A 17,607-nucleotide genomic window follows, 5' to 3' on the forward strand; every position below is an offset into this window, starting at 1 on the left:
TCATAAAATCCAGACTGTTCAAAAACCTGACCTAGTCTTATAGGATGCAGTTTTTGCAAAAACTCGTTAGACTACTCTTCTTAGCGGCTCCGCAAATAGGTAGCAACTGATTGGACTAGTTCTCCAATCTAGATTTTTAAGGGAGCCTTCATCGCTGCAAAATTAATTACCTATACAGAATTTTATATTTAGAACTGTGTGGAATCGGTTAAAAATAAAAAAAAGTATTATATGTACGTAGGGTACGACAAAGCTTAAAACGTAATATAATGTTTAAAAATTCGTGTCAACTACGACATTAGAAATTTGACGAGATCTAAGAATCAATCAACTAAGCATAGTTTTCAATTGAAAAGCATTCCCAACTAAAACATTTTGTAGCCGTATGTGAATATAGTAGAAAACAATTTTTGTAATACTACAAATAACGTATTTAACAATATTTTGTAGCAAGTGTTTCATATCACGGTGACCTGATAATGCTTGTGTAAAATTTTATCAAATCTCATCTCACGCGTCTATGATAAGAAAAATAAAAAAGATGTTTGACTAAATATCGATATGGATTAAAAAAAAAACAACAGCTTAAAAAATATAAATTTATTACATTACCTAGGTATCAACGCCCTTAACCACTACATAATGTAAATAAATGATTCACATCAGTCTTATAATATGAGACTGGAATGATCTAACAGTTAACAACTTTCAATGTATTGTGTAAAGCTTCAAAACTAAGCAGCGAAACCAAAAAATGCGACAAATAAGCAGTTTTTAACATGCGGAACTTCAGTAAATGAATTATTATATAATTATAAAACACTTAAACAACATTCTTATTTCACAAAAACATCAATATTTCTAACACAAGAACAAGAATTTCATACTTGTTCGAATAATTAGCGTCAATACAAATCGACTATGTACATCAAAAACCTTCGCAAAATATTATACAGCATTTTATAAAATGGAGGAAGTTTAACTTCCTTTATGCTTTGGACTAAATACAAATTATATCTTATACTCTTTAACATTTAATATAATACGTCAATTCCTTTTCCTTGAAAATTTACGTAGTATTTCAATTTATGAAATTAAAAATTAAAATAGGAAAATTTTATTTAGTAATAAGCATTTTGCTTCAGCGTATTTGCTTATACAGCAGATTCATTAAAAGTGGCTATAATAACAAAACCTCTTTGGAATAAATTATTACAGATCTAATTTCACAAATACTCTTCAATTTTCCGATTGCACTGTTATGACAATACGGACTGTATTACCATCGTGTATGTCCCAATAAATTTTATGGCGAGGTATCAGAGCGAATGGAAACAAAAATGCTTTTATAGAATAAATAGATTTGTAAATATACCATGTAATAAATGGCGGTCTTAAGAAAAGTATACAATATATTAACTTTTATGAAAATGAGCCATTTCATAACACGATAAGAACAACGTAACTGAATATATTGTTCCTGAAATTCGACAGAGAACCAGCAAAATTTATTTTTTTAACTGGACTCCTGTAATTATATAACTTCAGATATACTCTAAACCCGCCGCATCGCTTGGAACAACTGCACCTGTCAGTTGTTAAATAACCTGTTAAATACCTCGCCTAATGCTAAATGTAGTCATAATCCTACATAGTGCATCACATACCGATTTCCTGGCGAAGATTTTGTTCACCGTTACGAGCAATGGTGATGTGGATAATTTACAGAAAAATTGAAAGTCATTTGATTCTTTAACGCTTGTTCGGTCTCGAACCCCGGTCTCTTCCATCGAAGTTCAGGGTCCTAACCAGTGTGCTACCACTACTCGTACGGGTACATTTCGTTTGATTAATTTGTTGTACATTTTGTTTATACTTAAATAACACAAATAAAACAATTTCAAAGATTAACAAATATTAAAACAATTTCGTGCATGCCACTTTATAATAAATTAAAGATTCTATTAACAATTTTTTAAGAGATTGTGCCTCGTCTATTAAAAAAAATAACTGTGTGAATAAATCCTTGTCAATAAAAGTCATTTAAAAAATTCAATACCTAATAGTATTATATCACCCATGATACCCAAATATAAATAGAATCAACCCTTTTCCATTATTTTATTCGAATCCTGGTAAAAGTTAGTTATACGTGATAAATCGAATATTTAATAAGGGCATAGCTATCACGCTTGATATGCATAAAATAAATGAAGAGATAATAAAAAACATGACTAAAACAATTTGTAATTATAAACACACAAAAATTTTCTATTACGATATGAGTACATCCGATATTTGAGACTAATTCGAGTATTTTTGGTGAAGTAAGATGAGAGTATACCAACAATTCGATTGTTTCACATTATATCATTAAAATCACAGTCGAATTTTTCCTGTATTAATATTTTCATACTCTTCAGGGCCTAGTGGTAGATATTTGTTTTGTTTAACATCTAAGTAATACAGCTTGTCAGTTTTTACTAGACTGGGGTCGAATCCTTCTTTCTGTAGGTCGGTTTTTCTCATTTTGAAAGTTCCTGAAAAAATAAATATAACGATTATTCATGAAATACAAGTGGGTCTAAATTGATGCTCGACAAAGTTCTTAGTATAAAAGGTATATATTATACGATAAATATCTAAATCATATGTAGTATTTATAAATGATAAATTTTGAAAGAATAGAAAAAATTTGATCACGAGGCGGGATCAAATTTTTCTATTCTTTTGTTTCGTTTGGCAAGAAACGTGGGTTCGAATCTCGCCTCGTGATCAATTTTTTTCTATTCTTTCAAAATTTCTCAATATGTAGTATTCCAGTATCAATAATTTAATACTAGAACCCACCTGTCATATCCATTCTGTCCATTACTCTGACGAAAATAGGTCTTGCGTATGCCGGCAGATCTCTAGCTAGATCTTTAGCGAGTTTGTCTAGATCCAGACTACCGTCCGGGTCCACAATACCGCACATTCCTGCTCTACCTTCCGTGTTAGGAACCTAGCGATAAATAATTCTATGTTACTACAACAATTAGTTTTTAAATCTCATGTGTTGAGATAGTACACATCTTTGGCAGAGTCCCTCTGCCCTGGTAAGGGAATTATGTTAAGGAATCTTACAATATTTATTTTCACCAGTTTTATTATTATGATATTTGACATTATTATCCACCATCTGTAAAATCAAGCAGCTAATCTTTGTAAATTATTCGCTTTCCCTGTCTGAGATGGTGACATTTCATATAAATGAAAGAACTTTTCCTAATATGTCCTTTTACTATTAACAGATAAAGTTTTACATACGCCGATTACATAAAAAATACTCATAAAATTAGCGCTTTTTTTCTATTCGATACATTTTTAAAAGCTATATTATGTACACCCTTGACAGCCAACCCGCCGACCTTTACACCCGCAGGCGAGTTAACATTTAAGATTTTGTTTTTCGACGAGAACTCTCCATCTTGCCCGGTCCTGCGCGGACTCTTGCCAATTGTAGGCTTTTAGCACGCGCAGGTCCACCTAAACTGGATCGCGCCAGCGATATTTAAGTCTGGGCAACCGGGCGCCGGCCCGATGGTCGACCCAAGTATGCTCTCTTCAGCCCTCCTTCCCATCCTATCGTTCCACATCTTTTATTTCCAAGACGTTGTTTTATCATTAAAGTATTTTTACATAATCAGCGTACGTAAAACTATAAGTGTCATTAAGCACAGCACACAGTGCCCACCAGCACGCCGTAGACGACGGCGTCGCGGTGGCGCGCGACGCGCGACACGGCGCCCTCCACCTCGCTGGTGCTGACGTTCTCGCCGCGCCACCGGAACGTGTCGCCCGTGCGGTCGCGGAAGTACAGGTAGCCCAGCTCGTCCGCCACCAGGATGTCGCCTAAGTACATACAACAAATTAGTTTTTCTATGTGGTAGTCGAGCACACTTCGGCACGAATTGGGCCAGCTCGCACCGGGGAAGTACCACACCCCCACAGAAGACCGGCGTGAAATAGCATTCTGCTGTGTTTGGTTCGGTGAGTGGGGGAGCCGGAGGCCCATATCCTTTTCCTTCTCCTTCCCAGTCCTTTCTTTTATTCCTTTATCCTTTCTTAATCCCTTCCCAATTTAAAGTCGGCAATCCATTTGTAGAGGCGTAAGGTCTGCAATCGACCAAACGCCTCTACAAATGGGCGTCCATGGGCGGTAGTAGCGTTTACCATCAGGCGTCCCACCAGCTCCATTGCCGACTGTGATGAAAAAAAAACATCGCGCATACACGCTGTCGTCGTTCAGTGTGCACAGATATCGAAACATTTTGTACAATTATTGAGTGTAACTAATAATTAAAATGATAATGGTAACTTTTTAAAAATAAATTACGAGAAACATCCAAAATTTTTAGATTATTGGGAATAATCTACATTAAGTGAGAGCTAGTAGAAAGGTTTTGGTTGCCTTATTTAAAGTGAAATGGTATCTACTTAATTTACCCTTATCATTTTATAATTACAAAATCAATATTTTTTTTTTTTTTTGTAAAATTTCATTTGTTTTTAGTAAGTTGATATCTGTAATAATTACGGAACCAAATCATAGCCTGTGCACACTTAACGATTACACTCTACATATATTATTTAATATATTTAAATTAAATTCGTGTAAATTCTTCATTCACCTTTTTTACCCTGAATAGTACAGAGAATATTTATCCCGATTTCTATAAATACATCAATAAGTATACTTGAATTATTCCTAATTCCAACTAAAGGGAACTACGGGAGCTAGAATGACATACGCATACCTGATATGAACGCCGAATCACCGTGAGAGAACACATCCCGCACTACCTTCTTATCAGACGCCGCTTTGTCCACATAACCGTGGTACTCCCGGGACGGATTGTTGGGGGATATCTTGCCGATGAACACGCCCGGCTCGTTGGGTCCTGCGATCTGGAAAGTAGAAAATTTATCCATGTATATGGTATAAGAAAGGAAAAGATATAACAACAAAAAAATATAATATTTATATGCGCCTCTAGGAAGTCCCGTGTGTGTATGTGGCGTATGGGGTTAGTAAATGTAGTTTACTTCTATTACGTATTTATTTAATATAAGTAAAAGTCTAGATCTACACAATATGATAGACAACGAAAATAACAACTCTTCAGCATTATAAAAAAAAAATCTTATACTAGCTGATAACAAATTAAAAAATAATAAAAAAATAATGCTTTACCTGACATAATCCTGAGGAATCTCGAATCGGTTCACCGGTTTCCTGGTCTACTTTTATTATGGCGATTGGGTACAAGCTGGGGAAGATTCGAGAAATGAAACCGATGGCACCCGGCGTTCCATCCGTGTTTGCTGAAGTTAAAAAAAAAACGATTTAATAGGACTATGTTAATAAATTAACTCTTATTAATTTAAGGAAACACAGCATTATTTAAAATGTATCATCATCATCAGCTCATGTTTGTTCCCACTACAGGGACATAGCCCTCTGGCCTGCTAATGGTTCAGGCTATAATCCACCAAACCACCACCGCGGGGCAAGTTCTGGTAGATGGATGTCACCGTCGAACATCGCTTTTTATTCTTGAATGGTGAAATATATTTGTAGATAAAATAGAAAAATCGACAAATAATCATCACACAAGACTTATATTGAACGTCTGTACTGGGACATCATTGTGTTTTATAAGCAATTCATCTTCATCAGTTGGGCTACTGTGTTAAGCGTTGAGAAAATAGAAAAAAAAGGTTTTATGTAAAAAAAAAACACTAGTATTAAAAAAAATCTATCTATCACTGAAACTACAACAACAACACAATTATTTCGAACTCTTTATTTATATAGTATTAATATTATAATTAATATTTCTATAGTATACTAATAAACGTATAAAATTCCAGCTAAACTACTCGAGCACATAATTATAGTAAGAATGTGTACATAAATTGAATTGATGATTGTGTGATGTGCATTTTTAATTTATACAAGAAACGTATCATTTATATTATTTTTTTCTTTTATTCATCTCCGTTATAAGCAAAATTGAACTTTATTTATACCGAGCTATAACTTAAATTGTCTCATTTACATTCTGTTCCTCACCAATATTAGCATTTCCCTCGGTCGCTCCATAAAATTCGGTCACGCACTGGATGTTAAAACGATTAACAAACTCGGTCCAAATCTGGAAGACAATGATATTCACAACGTATAAATTACAGATAGAAGCAGAATACTGATAAAGGAATTACGCTCAAAATATAATTTCATTAACACGAAGTAGTGTATTGATCATTTTATTCTGCGTCGTATTATTTCTTAAATTTTTTTGTTCGATTGTTACAAAAAAGAGCACAAAAATCTGTGAGTTCATGGTATACTGAACAACAGTTTTTTTTTCATAGAATATTTAATTCGTAGTTAATATGTTATAAATTATACATTCTGAATCGCTTCGACATTTTAGCCTCATTTGTACATGACAAAAAATATAGATAACTAGCTGTGCAACAACAACAACAAATATTTATATATCAAGATAAGACATGAGCATTATTATGATAGATTATTGTGAAGTTGATAGGTATATTATTGTTAAGTTTCATTAAAATCCGTACAGTTGTTTTTACGTAAAAGAATGATAAAAATTCATCCTTCCATTCTTACATGCTTTCGCGTTTATATTGGAAGGATTTGATTTTAATCCGATACCAAATATCTTATAACTATTTAGATCTATAGATTCAATGTATATACAAGAAATATTATTATAAAATCCAAACACCCGACTGAAAGTTTTAAGTTTAGTAGTGATTGATATTTTACATTATTAGCATTTTCTACTTCAAACTTCAACAAAACACCCAAGTTTCAATATATATCCATAATCACCTATGACAATTTTAAAATATTGGAATGTATGTTAAATTGACGCATACAAATTATTGTTAATTGTTTTCATGTCTTTAAAAAATGTAAATTCGTATCTCTAGTTATTTTAATGTCTAGACTGTTATGCGAACGGCGAATGTAGTCATCCGGACATGACGTTTTAGTATAAATTTATAACATATCAATGTCATTGGACATACACGTATTACTAAATTTAAATTGATTCAGTGTTAAATTAATGCTTTGTATTGGCCATTAATAAGAAAGTTATTAGTTTAATATTTGATAATAAAGACTCAGTTACATACAGTCAAAATAATATAGTGAACAATATAAATTTTACAGATAACAAAAAAAAATAAAATAACACGAAATACCATCAAGATTTAACCACATATATTTTAAAGCAATTCTACCAAAATGTCAAAAATCGATAAATTGTCCATTTTTCTAGAAGACTACAGCTACAAGCTAGTGAAGAGAAAAAAAACACAAAATCGAGCGTTATTCTAGAACTTTCGCATACGTCATACACGCATTTCCCGCCAATTATGCTTATACATGTAAGTGACAATTGATATTCAATAGTGACGTTACCTGCGGCCTCAGCCCGTTGCCGAAGATAACGCGGACGTTGTGCAGTTTATCAGCTGGGGACGGCGGAGTCGCCAGCACATAGCGACACATCTCGCCTATGTAGTGGGCTACCTAGAAAATATAAGCCATTTGTTACATGGAATACCTATGACGATATATATATTAATATCGATATTATCCTTAACTTTGTACGGTTCTCTCTCGGTTACGTGGAATGGAAACTTTTACAAACAATTGTTTCACTGACTTTTATACAATACAAAAAAAAATATTGATATTTCGTTTACTCGAGGAATTTGAAATTTCATAAAATTTTAAAGGTCATTTAAAAATAGAATACATTTATGAAACTATGTGGAAAATTAAACTTAAAATAACATTGATCATAATTATATCTTATATTCGACCTTCAAACAAAAGAGCTAAGCACTAGACCTACTTCACCAGTATAGGTAGAACCTATACCTAGAATCCCTACATTAGCATATTTATACTGACATATAACAGTGTTTTACAATGTACTATTAATTTTATACATTATTATAAATTTACATTTTAGAACAACATGCGTTCGTAATCGCATTTAATGTGTGATGTTATGGAGTATAGACCATAAAGTAAATTAAGGCAATATTTCGGATAACCTTACCCCGAAAATTAACCATCCCATATTCGATATAAATTTAAAGGTCGCCATTGAAACAGATACGAGAAAGTTACAATTCATAAAGCATTTATATATCGAAGACCTCAATACCATCAGGCGAACCCTACAAGGTTCGCTGGTAGGACAAGTCGATTTGCATTAAAACTTTAATTTATTTCAACACCACCGAACTGCCGCAGTTTCTCCAATGGTATGTTATTTCTCTCAATAAGAATTTTCCTTGTGTCTTAACAAAAACGTTGAAAAAAATCGTCGAATTAGATTCATTTTTATTTATATAAATTTACGTACACAAAATTTTCTAGACACCATAACATTTTATCGTCAAACGACTTCAAAAAAAGGAGAATACAACTTTATTTTTGTTAGGAATTTCATAACTTTTAACTAGGTAAACTGATTTTGATGATTCTCTTCATTTGAAAGTTAGTGCTTCCCGTGTGGTCCCATTCAAATTTGGTCTAGTTCCAACGATTTGAAGGCGATTTAGTTTTCTGTTAAAACAATTATGTTAACTTTCGTTTTATTCAATATACGTAATTTGTGTGTAGACCTCGTTTACCGAAGCGCTTAGTCACTCAAGAAAAAGGGGCTAGTTTATTCCAGTCCGTCGGAATTACATTAAATGTATTATGTAGAAAAATTTTCAATTTCAAGCTTTTCTTTTCTTTTTAACACTTTCTTTTTAAAACGAAGTGCTAAATTTTGTATGCGTTGGAATAATGTAAATACAACATTTTATCTAACTGATTATAAAACTAATATTCATATTTCGTAAAAATATAGTTAGTAATCCCCCAAAATATAGTAATATAAACAATAAATCAGGCAAAACAGATTCATTAAGTGAATACTTATTGTTGAAAAAAAAACATAAATATGTACGTTAGACTTTGTAAAAAAATAAGAATAAATGCATATCATACGTCAAAAATAAGTATTTATACTTATGAATTAAATAAATATGATGTGGTCGTCTTCATTGTAAATTATACAGAGGTTACACGTCGACAACGGTTAAAATAAACATAAATATGCATTATTTGCGTATGACATTTATAAATCGATTAACCGTATGTCTAGTCACAAATCGACTAATGCACCCTTTAAACATAAGCATTTACTTGAGAGCTCAAGTAGTAAGTCTGCAGCATTGAGAAAACACTAGAACATCCAAATTAAAGCTATTTTAAAGGCTCAATAAAAAAAAACTTACCGTCGCTTTATACTTTGCGCAATCAGGGAAATATTGTGATGCTGAGAATTTCGGCTTCAATACCACGGTGCAACCAAACAGTAGCGCCTGGCCCACGCTCACGACCCCACCGGCAGTGTGGTACATGGGCAGAGGGCAATACACGATGTCCGACGAGTTGAGTTGTAAATAGTGAACGCCGGATACCATGAATATTAACCTAAAAAGTAAATTAAACTAATGTTTCATTTTGTTTATTCATAATAATACAAAGATCGTTAAATATTTCTCAAATTAATCACTGTTTTATGAACTCTAGAAGGAAATTGATAAGGCGATGTAGTATTTACTATTAAAGTTAACATGTTTCTGGAAGGAAGCACGAATTAAACAACGTTTATACGCTTTATACTCGCTAATATTCCATTTTTTACAGAATAAATTCGCTACGTCAGCTAACCCGACAGGAAGTTTAAACAATTACTACGTCAAGCAAAGCCGTGTGCTGTAACCAGTATATAATTAAGAAAATAAACAATGCATTTCTTACAGTTGAATTGACAAGATGCTATAGATAAATAAGTGTATTTGTGTATACTCAAATATCTCCTAGCCAGCAGTAGTCCCAATCGAGTTTAGCTGCCACATAAATGCAGTCAGGACAATTATAAATGTTGTTCTATTTGGTGAGAGTTCCAATCACCAAATAGTTTAAGACAATCATTTAAAGAATGAAATAAATAATTTGAATTTGAATGTTCAATTATTTAACAATTATATAGATCATGTAAACTAGTTTTATAGTCGCGAAGCGTTGAATCGTTAATTAGCATAGTGTCACTGGGTCAGGGTCATTTTTAGCCGTGACGTTCGTACGTGATGCGATAACCAATTTGTTACATTACAAAACATTAAACGACGATTATATATTCTTACATTTGCAGATTATCCTCGAACAACCTAGTACGTTTCATACTAATGAATAACTAGTAACGTTATTATGAGTATGATATGTTAATCCAAGTTTTCATTGTAAGCATAATATTTGCATATTTCGCATTTAATACAGCTGTTGTGAATCCTGCTTGAGCGAGTATATAACATACAAATCAGAAGCTTAGTTATGAAAATGCAATTTTTTTTATATGTTCAATAATGATGACAAAAAATAACCACTAACGTTCAGACTGCGCAGCGGCGCGCCTGAGCAGTCAAAGGAAAATATAGATAGTCCCGGGGATTCATGTAGGATTATCGGGATAAAAACAATAAATATGTCAATCTCATATATCATGTCTCAAACTATATTCTTACCAAATTTCATCAAAATCGGCTGATGTGTGTGTTTGTGTTGTGTGGTTTAAATAGTTTAGGCGTGAAGAAGAGACACAAACGACGAACAGTATATCTAATTTCGCTTACTATATTACTTAGGATGTAGAGATATAAAAGTACCATTACAATAACGTTACCATGTTAACTCGAATTATAAGAAATTATAAAATCACCATTTCAGTTTTTACTTATTATTCTCCATACAAAACTACAGTGAGATCAAGCCTATACATCTCGCAAGCAATGACCAGGTTGGAAAGTGAAAGTCAAATCGAGAAAGTATGTATCTACCGAACAATATTGAAGCTAACGTATCTAATAATTTATAGATGTGAAGATTGCGTTACAGGGAATGAAAGTTACGTCACTATATAAGTCGATAAATATACGAGTTACAAGTGCCTTAGATTAGGATTGCTATGTAAAATTATTATCGTCGTGTATACTTCAAGGGTTGTATTAATCGAAACAATCCTATCCTACTAATATTACAAATGCGAAAGTTTGTGAGGATATGTGTTTGTTTCTCTTTCACGCAAAAGCAACTGAACCGATTGCATTGAAATATTGTACGTAGATAGCTGGACAACTGGAATAAAACACAGGCAACTTTTATCCCGATATTAATACGGGATACAGACTTACGCGGGTGAAACCGCGGGGCGCAGGTAGTTAGTTCATAAAATAACTTTACAGAGCAGTTTTAGGTAGATACTCACTAAATTTGGTTTAAATACCTAAATGAAGTAATTTTTATGTAAATGCAATACTACGCCGTACGTGGAACACTACTTCATTAACACATGGATAACAATTTTTTTCCATTTATCTTCTTGGCGCCGCTCATACGCCATATATGTTTTAGGTATTTTTTTTACATTTATCAAAAAAATGTACGTAAACGATAAAAAAACAACAAAAAAAAAATACGACGTACCTAGTACAAAGTTTACAGAGTATTCTCGTAACGTTTAAATAAACACACTGGATTTAGATGAATTTCAACTAACCACTGTCGATTCATCTACTCCATCGTAACATTAGTTAGTTTGAATAAAATTAATGACTATGACAAAGTATTTTTTATGATATCACTTGGCTGTGTTTGCTTTTTGGTAGCAATAAACCAAAGAGTGCTTCTCGGCACTCTTCGAGAGTGACTCGTCTGAATTGGAAGGAGCTCTCACCTAAGCAACTAACGGATCTATATTATCTACACAACTATACATATAATTTACTATAGTTTGGGTGTTTTATACACCCCAAAACAAGTCATTTTTCTGTGTGCATATTCGGCAATCATGTAAAAAAGTTAAAGAGAGGTGTAGAGAGGTGAGAAGTTCCTTAGTATTTTAATTTTTTTAATGAATAGCTGATACAAAGTCGTAAAAATGTCATATTCTTAAAAGCCGCGAAGTACAAAATTCTGTTGTTCACGTTTAAAAAAACTGTAAAGTCATCTTATCATGAAGTTTACAAGGGAAAATGTTATTAACCATGCTCTTTCATAATGCACAATGAATAGTAGTAACTGACATACTAAATAATTTAGGAATACCATAATATCATTTTTATGCATATTTTTCAATTTAATGGGATGGAAACAATTAAAACACAGGTCAAGTACAAAAAATCAGTAACCGACATAGAGAATTTGTTCATAATTTACGCTTTAATTATGTGGCATGAATTTAAACTATATATTCTGTTCACTTATTCTACGAATACAATTAATGCGAAAATTTGTGAGGATCGATAGATGTATGTATGTTTGTAACTCTTTCTCGCGATAACCACTGATCGGATTTTCATGATACTTGTGGCGCTGATGTAGTTTATGTACCACCAAAACACACGAGTTATATATTTAAATACTTTTTTTGCCCACGAATGAAACCGCACGTCAGAGCTAGTATCAAATATAAAAAAAATACGTTTTCCGTTTTCACACCTCAGAAACGTTTAAAAGCGAGTTTGTAATAACGCAAATCTATTAATAATCCAGTGATTAATAATGTAAACTTACCGAGAATTAGAAATAACCGCTGCCTTCGGCAAACCGGTAGTTCCCGACGTATATATGTAAAGTATTTTTCCCTGGAACCCATATCCATCAGTCTTGGTCCAGGGGGCTGGCGGAGTAGCTTCAAGGAGGTCAGTCAAATTTGGAATACCATCACCACTGGCCTTCTCAGGTTTTGGTGAGTTAAGTGGACGGTGAGTAAATTTATAGAGTTTCAGTGACGGATCAAGTTGCCCGGATATTTCTTGGACAGCTGAAATCACATTTCTATGAGAATCATAAGGAAAATAAAACTATCTAATGAACAGCAAATATAATATTTGTTGCTCAATCATTCATCCAATTTAATGACGTGACAAATCATTTCAGTCGTATTTTAGATCTTGGTCTGTGAATGATAGCGCCATTGTGTAAACCAGCTTATCCTAGAAGACCTCGTTCCTGAAGATCCCCATCACAAGGCCTTAAATTCAGAATGACTTTACAGCTTTATATCAAGACACTGTGCATCCTTCAATCGATTATGAAATGAGGTAGATTCAGATCTCTTCCACGGCAGTTTACATTGTATTAAAATGTTTCTAATAAAGAAATTTACATAATTATCTTAGTTAATAAATTATCCATTTTCTGTTTTTATAGTATTTATGTAAACACATATAATACATCATTGTTCATTAAACTTTATTGTTATAGTTTGTTATTAACAGTTTTATTTGATTTGTGATGATGATGAGCAATAGACTTCTGTTAGACGTCTTTATAGAATAGAAAAAAAAAACAAAACATAAGGATAAAACAAAAATCCATAAATGATTTATAACAGCTTAAACTCACGGCCAGGTAAAAAAGTGCGCCTGCTAAATATTTAAAAAATTCAATGCCAATATGTATTGACTAACCAATAACATAAGATAACACCACTATAATATGAAAAAGTTGAATTTTATTATTTCATATATTATTATTCATTTGACTACGTTGTTCATTTTATACATAAACATTAAACGTACATATTGAAAAGTCCACACAATTCAACACGTTACAAAAGCCATTCAAAGTACTCGATTTCGCGACAAAATATTTAACGTGTACATAAAACAAAAAAAAAGGTTAACTCTGCTGGTATTCCCAATGTTTACCATGTCAAGATAATAAGTACAATAGCGGCATAATGAACTTACCTGACAAGTATTCGTCGGAAAATATGAGGACATTGCATTTAGCAATATTTATGGAGTGAATTAACGCATTGCCGCGCTGGTTCGTATTGATAAGTGGGCATACGGCACCTATACGCGCACTGCCGATCCAGAGCGCTGGCATTTGCGCACAATTGTTCGTCATCAAACCCACAATATCGCCCTTCTTGATACCTTCGTTCCTTAGTACCGCTGTCATTCGTAAACTATAATCTTCCACCTAAAAAGTAAAGCATTATGACCTTATTTGTGCCTAGTTTTATCTTATAAACAAGTCATTATGTGTTATTGACCTTTGAATATTTGCTTACATCAAATTATATCAGTCAACTGTCTGTATTTAATCTTTAATTTAAAATACTATATTCATTCTTAAATTAAACATTTTACAATCAAAATTAATGTTAGTATTTACATATGTATCTACTCTGTTGCCACCTACTTTATGCATATTGTTTTAGAGTTTTATCCATGCCTTATAATTATCTGTATCCCTGATAATATTATAAATGCGATAGTAACTCTGTCTTTTCTTCACACCTAAACTACAGAACCAATTAAGATTAAAATTTGGGTCAGAAATCAGAAAATTTATATAAATTAGCGAATCAAACAAAAGCTCAAAACAGTCAATTTTCAAATAATAAAAGACCAAGAGGTAAATAGAAAAGAAAGTAAAACTTCTTCAATGAGAATTGTGTAACTTGTTACAATATCTGTTAAATTATCCTTATATCCTATAATGACCTTTGGTTCAGCCTTGCGAACTTCAATTCATTACTTTAACCCAAGTGCATATTTCAATAATATTATTGGAATTGTTTTTATATAAAAGTTATAAAGTTGGATGCAATTTTAAGAATAATTATATTATTATAAGGAAAAATGCCACCAAACGATATTCTGATATTAACATAATAATGAGAAAAATAAATTTATAAGATATAATATGTTTAATAACAGATTTCTTTAAAAATACTTAATGCTCTAAGTAATATTCTCAATATCTGTTCTTAATTAAGATTCAAAATATATAACTTTCTTTACTTATTTGTATTTAATAACTGTTCCTCTTAGTATAATAAAAATATTCAAGTGCTAGAGTGTTTTTTTTTACAACTTGTACTTCATAAAGACGATTAAATTTATGTGCATACTCTACTCATATTAACTAACTATTTAGTGGGTATTTAACATATGACTGTCTTCTCTCTGTTACTATCTTGCACATACATAAACACATGTATAAAATAAATAACCTTTTATTTATCAGGATTATTCATAGGTTATATTGATATTTATTTTCTTTTATTGGCTTCTTTGTTCATAGTTTATTTACTTTGATTGTTTACTGAAGTACATTGTAATATAAATAAGTGAAAATTTTGATACAAAAAGTAAGGACTCATTGAAAAAGAAGGTTTAAATTCATAAATTCTAACAATTTTTTTTAATGACAGTTAAGTATTTTATTATTGTGACTAATTCCATTTAAATTAAACTTATCAAGAGTATTAACTAAAATAGGTTAACCTGTATTATGATAGAATAAATCTGTATGCACATAATTTTAACCTGGCAGTTCGAATAAATATTTATGGAATAGATTGCTTTAAAACAATACAATTGTTTCAAAATATATTAAATTTGATTATTGCATTAATTCTTTATAAAGCTAAGTGAACATGTGTAAAAGGAAAGAATGTAGCATTATACAAACCTCTTTAAAAGTCCAAACTTCATCTTGAAATAGAAAACATGGCTTTTCAGGATGTCTTTGAACCACTTCATGGAACAAATCTGGTAGTGTTGAATTATTCCTTTGGCATTTCTTGGCTAGCCATAACACTCTTAGGTAGCACCGAAGGGCTCTAAAAATATAATTCTTCATTGAACACATGTTTTAGTAAGATCTGATAATGTTAAATAATTATGAAAAGACTAATAGCTAAGATACTGAATAAAATATTCACAAAAATATTATGAATAGAGAATTTCGATTACCTAGGGCTATGCTTGTATACATGTAAGTCACAGAAGGTATATTTTATGCACTCAGTTAAAATTACTCTATAGACGTGTTACCTATAATAGTCTTACAACAAGTTTTTGTGCATTACAGGATTGCATTACCTAAGATCCCTAGGTGTAGTAACCAACGCGATGTAGCACCATCTTCTATGGAAGGCAAGTAAATACAGCACACCCACACTAACAGAAACAATTGTTGTTAAGAGAAAACCCAAATATTGGCACACGGCGATAAACGCCACCGGAATACCGAGTGCAACGAGCATCGCGACCAGCTTCCGCCACGATATACGGCGAACTGATCGACGAAAGTAGCGAAACCAAATCACTTTGATTTCCACAAATCACTGCACAAACACCGAGTTTCTTTCAGCGATAGTGCTTGCCTTCACGCAAGGCAAGGCGTCTTGAATTACACTGATAACAATATAATCATTAATCACACTCCTTTTAACCACAGAGTAAGTAATATACTATGCTTTTAACTACGTAAATACATCCTAATCCAACTTCATGCACAAATATCAGTATAGTACGGCAATACACTTTGCGGTGCAGAATGATAATAAATTTGTTTAATACCTATCATATCTACATCATGTAGTTATTGAATAGTTATTACACAGTATCTAATGCTTTTATTTAAAATTTGCATCATCAAAGGAGGTACGACTTGCAACTGATAAAGGAACATTTTGTAACCCTCTGTCATCGGTGTATCCAACCTTTCATAAGAAAATGTCAATTGTCATGGTTGTCGTTCGACGTCAGGGTTCAATGACGAATTTTACTAATTTCCACAAATGAGGCAAAAAATACCCAAGCTTTTTCCCAGAATGTTAAAACTACCCAGTGCAAAAAATTTAACTTTCACGACATTTACTATCGAGAGTACCCTCTCAACACTTACGTTTGACAACGGTAAACATAAAATTCTCGTCAAGAAAAAAGGCCATTTTTATAAATTCTTTTCCTAATTTCTTGACATATTAATCCTTTTGGTCAATCTCATTACGTGGTCAACTAGACTAGATGTTTTGCCATATTACCCCGTATAAAAAATTCATTCCCCAAATGCTAACCAAAAATTTATTTTTCCCCAAAATGGGCCAAAACTCCCAAATTTGGAGACTTCAACATTCCAACAGAAGTCAGAAAAACAGACATCGCAGACCGTAAAAGCAACACTGCTTTAATCCTCATAGTGTAGCAAAAGCCATGGCAAAGCATATCCCTTTCCTTTCCTTTTGGCCAAATTTTGGCAACGCAGTACTATACTATACCTAACTTAACTAACTTTGAAACTTAACTAATCTATACTTCTTTTCGGATACTATAATAAATCTGAAGAGTTTGTTTGTTTGTTTGAACATGTTAATCTCATGAACACAGATGATACAGATATACATAACTAACAGATTTCAAAAATTATTTCACATGACTACTCAATGCTCGACAAGTACCGTGGTTGAAGCCTGGGCTGACCGCTGGATAGAATATATGTTTTCTATTGGTCTGAGAACATAATGATTATGAGAGAATATAATGATACATATATTCATACTTAACAAATATGTGTTTTAATTAATATTTTCAAGTATTAAATTAATTTTACATTGAAGTATTCATGTTATCAGGGCGACCAAAGCG

At 32.3% G+C, this 17,607-nt stretch overlaps 1 protein-coding gene across 1 annotated transcript; it reads right to left on the reverse strand.

The window, feature by feature from the left end:
* Positions 1-585: 585 nt before the first annotated feature.
* On the reverse strand, positions 586-16,657 carry LOC119840307 (long-chain fatty acid transport protein 4-like). Its single transcript, XM_038366876.1, has 12 exons — positions 16,060-16,657; positions 15,647-15,797; positions 13,909-14,146; positions 12,728-12,977; positions 9,388-9,586; positions 7,505-7,615; positions 6,119-6,200; positions 5,237-5,367; positions 4,800-4,950; positions 3,737-3,894; positions 2,851-3,004; positions 586-2,540 (listed from the first exon to the last, which is right to left on the reverse strand). Exons 1-12 carry the CDS (start codon positions 16,221-16,223, stop codon positions 2,380-2,382), a joined length of 1,950 nt encoding a protein of 649 aa, XP_038222804.1. The 5' UTR covers positions 16,224-16,657; the 3' UTR covers positions 586-2,379.
* Positions 16,658-17,607: the final 950 nt, after the last annotated feature.

The sequence above is a fragment of the Zerene cesonia genome, chromosome 1, assembly GCF_012273895.1.
Source record: "Zerene cesonia ecotype Mississippi chromosome 1, Zerene_cesonia_1.1, whole genome shotgun sequence".
In the NCBI taxonomy this organism is placed as follows: Eukaryota; Metazoa; Arthropoda; class Insecta; order Lepidoptera; family Pieridae; genus Zerene; species Zerene cesonia.

What these genes read in the sequence shown, in the direction of transcription:
- LOC119840307 (XM_038366876.1), bottom strand. Translation starts at nt 16,223, where the DNA reads ATGCTCGTTGCACTCGGTATTCCGGTGGCGTTTATCGCCGTGTGCCAA. An exon ending in GCAACGGGCTGAGGCCGCAG is followed by an intron (nt 6,201 to 7,504) that starts GTAACGTCACTA and finishes ATTGTCTTCCAG; the next exon opens with ATTTGGACCGAGTTTGTTAA. An exon ending in GGACAGAATGGATATGACAG is followed by an intron (nt 2,541 to 2,850) that starts GTGGGTTCTAGT and finishes TTATTTTTTCAG; the next exon opens with GAACTTTCAAAATGAGAAAA.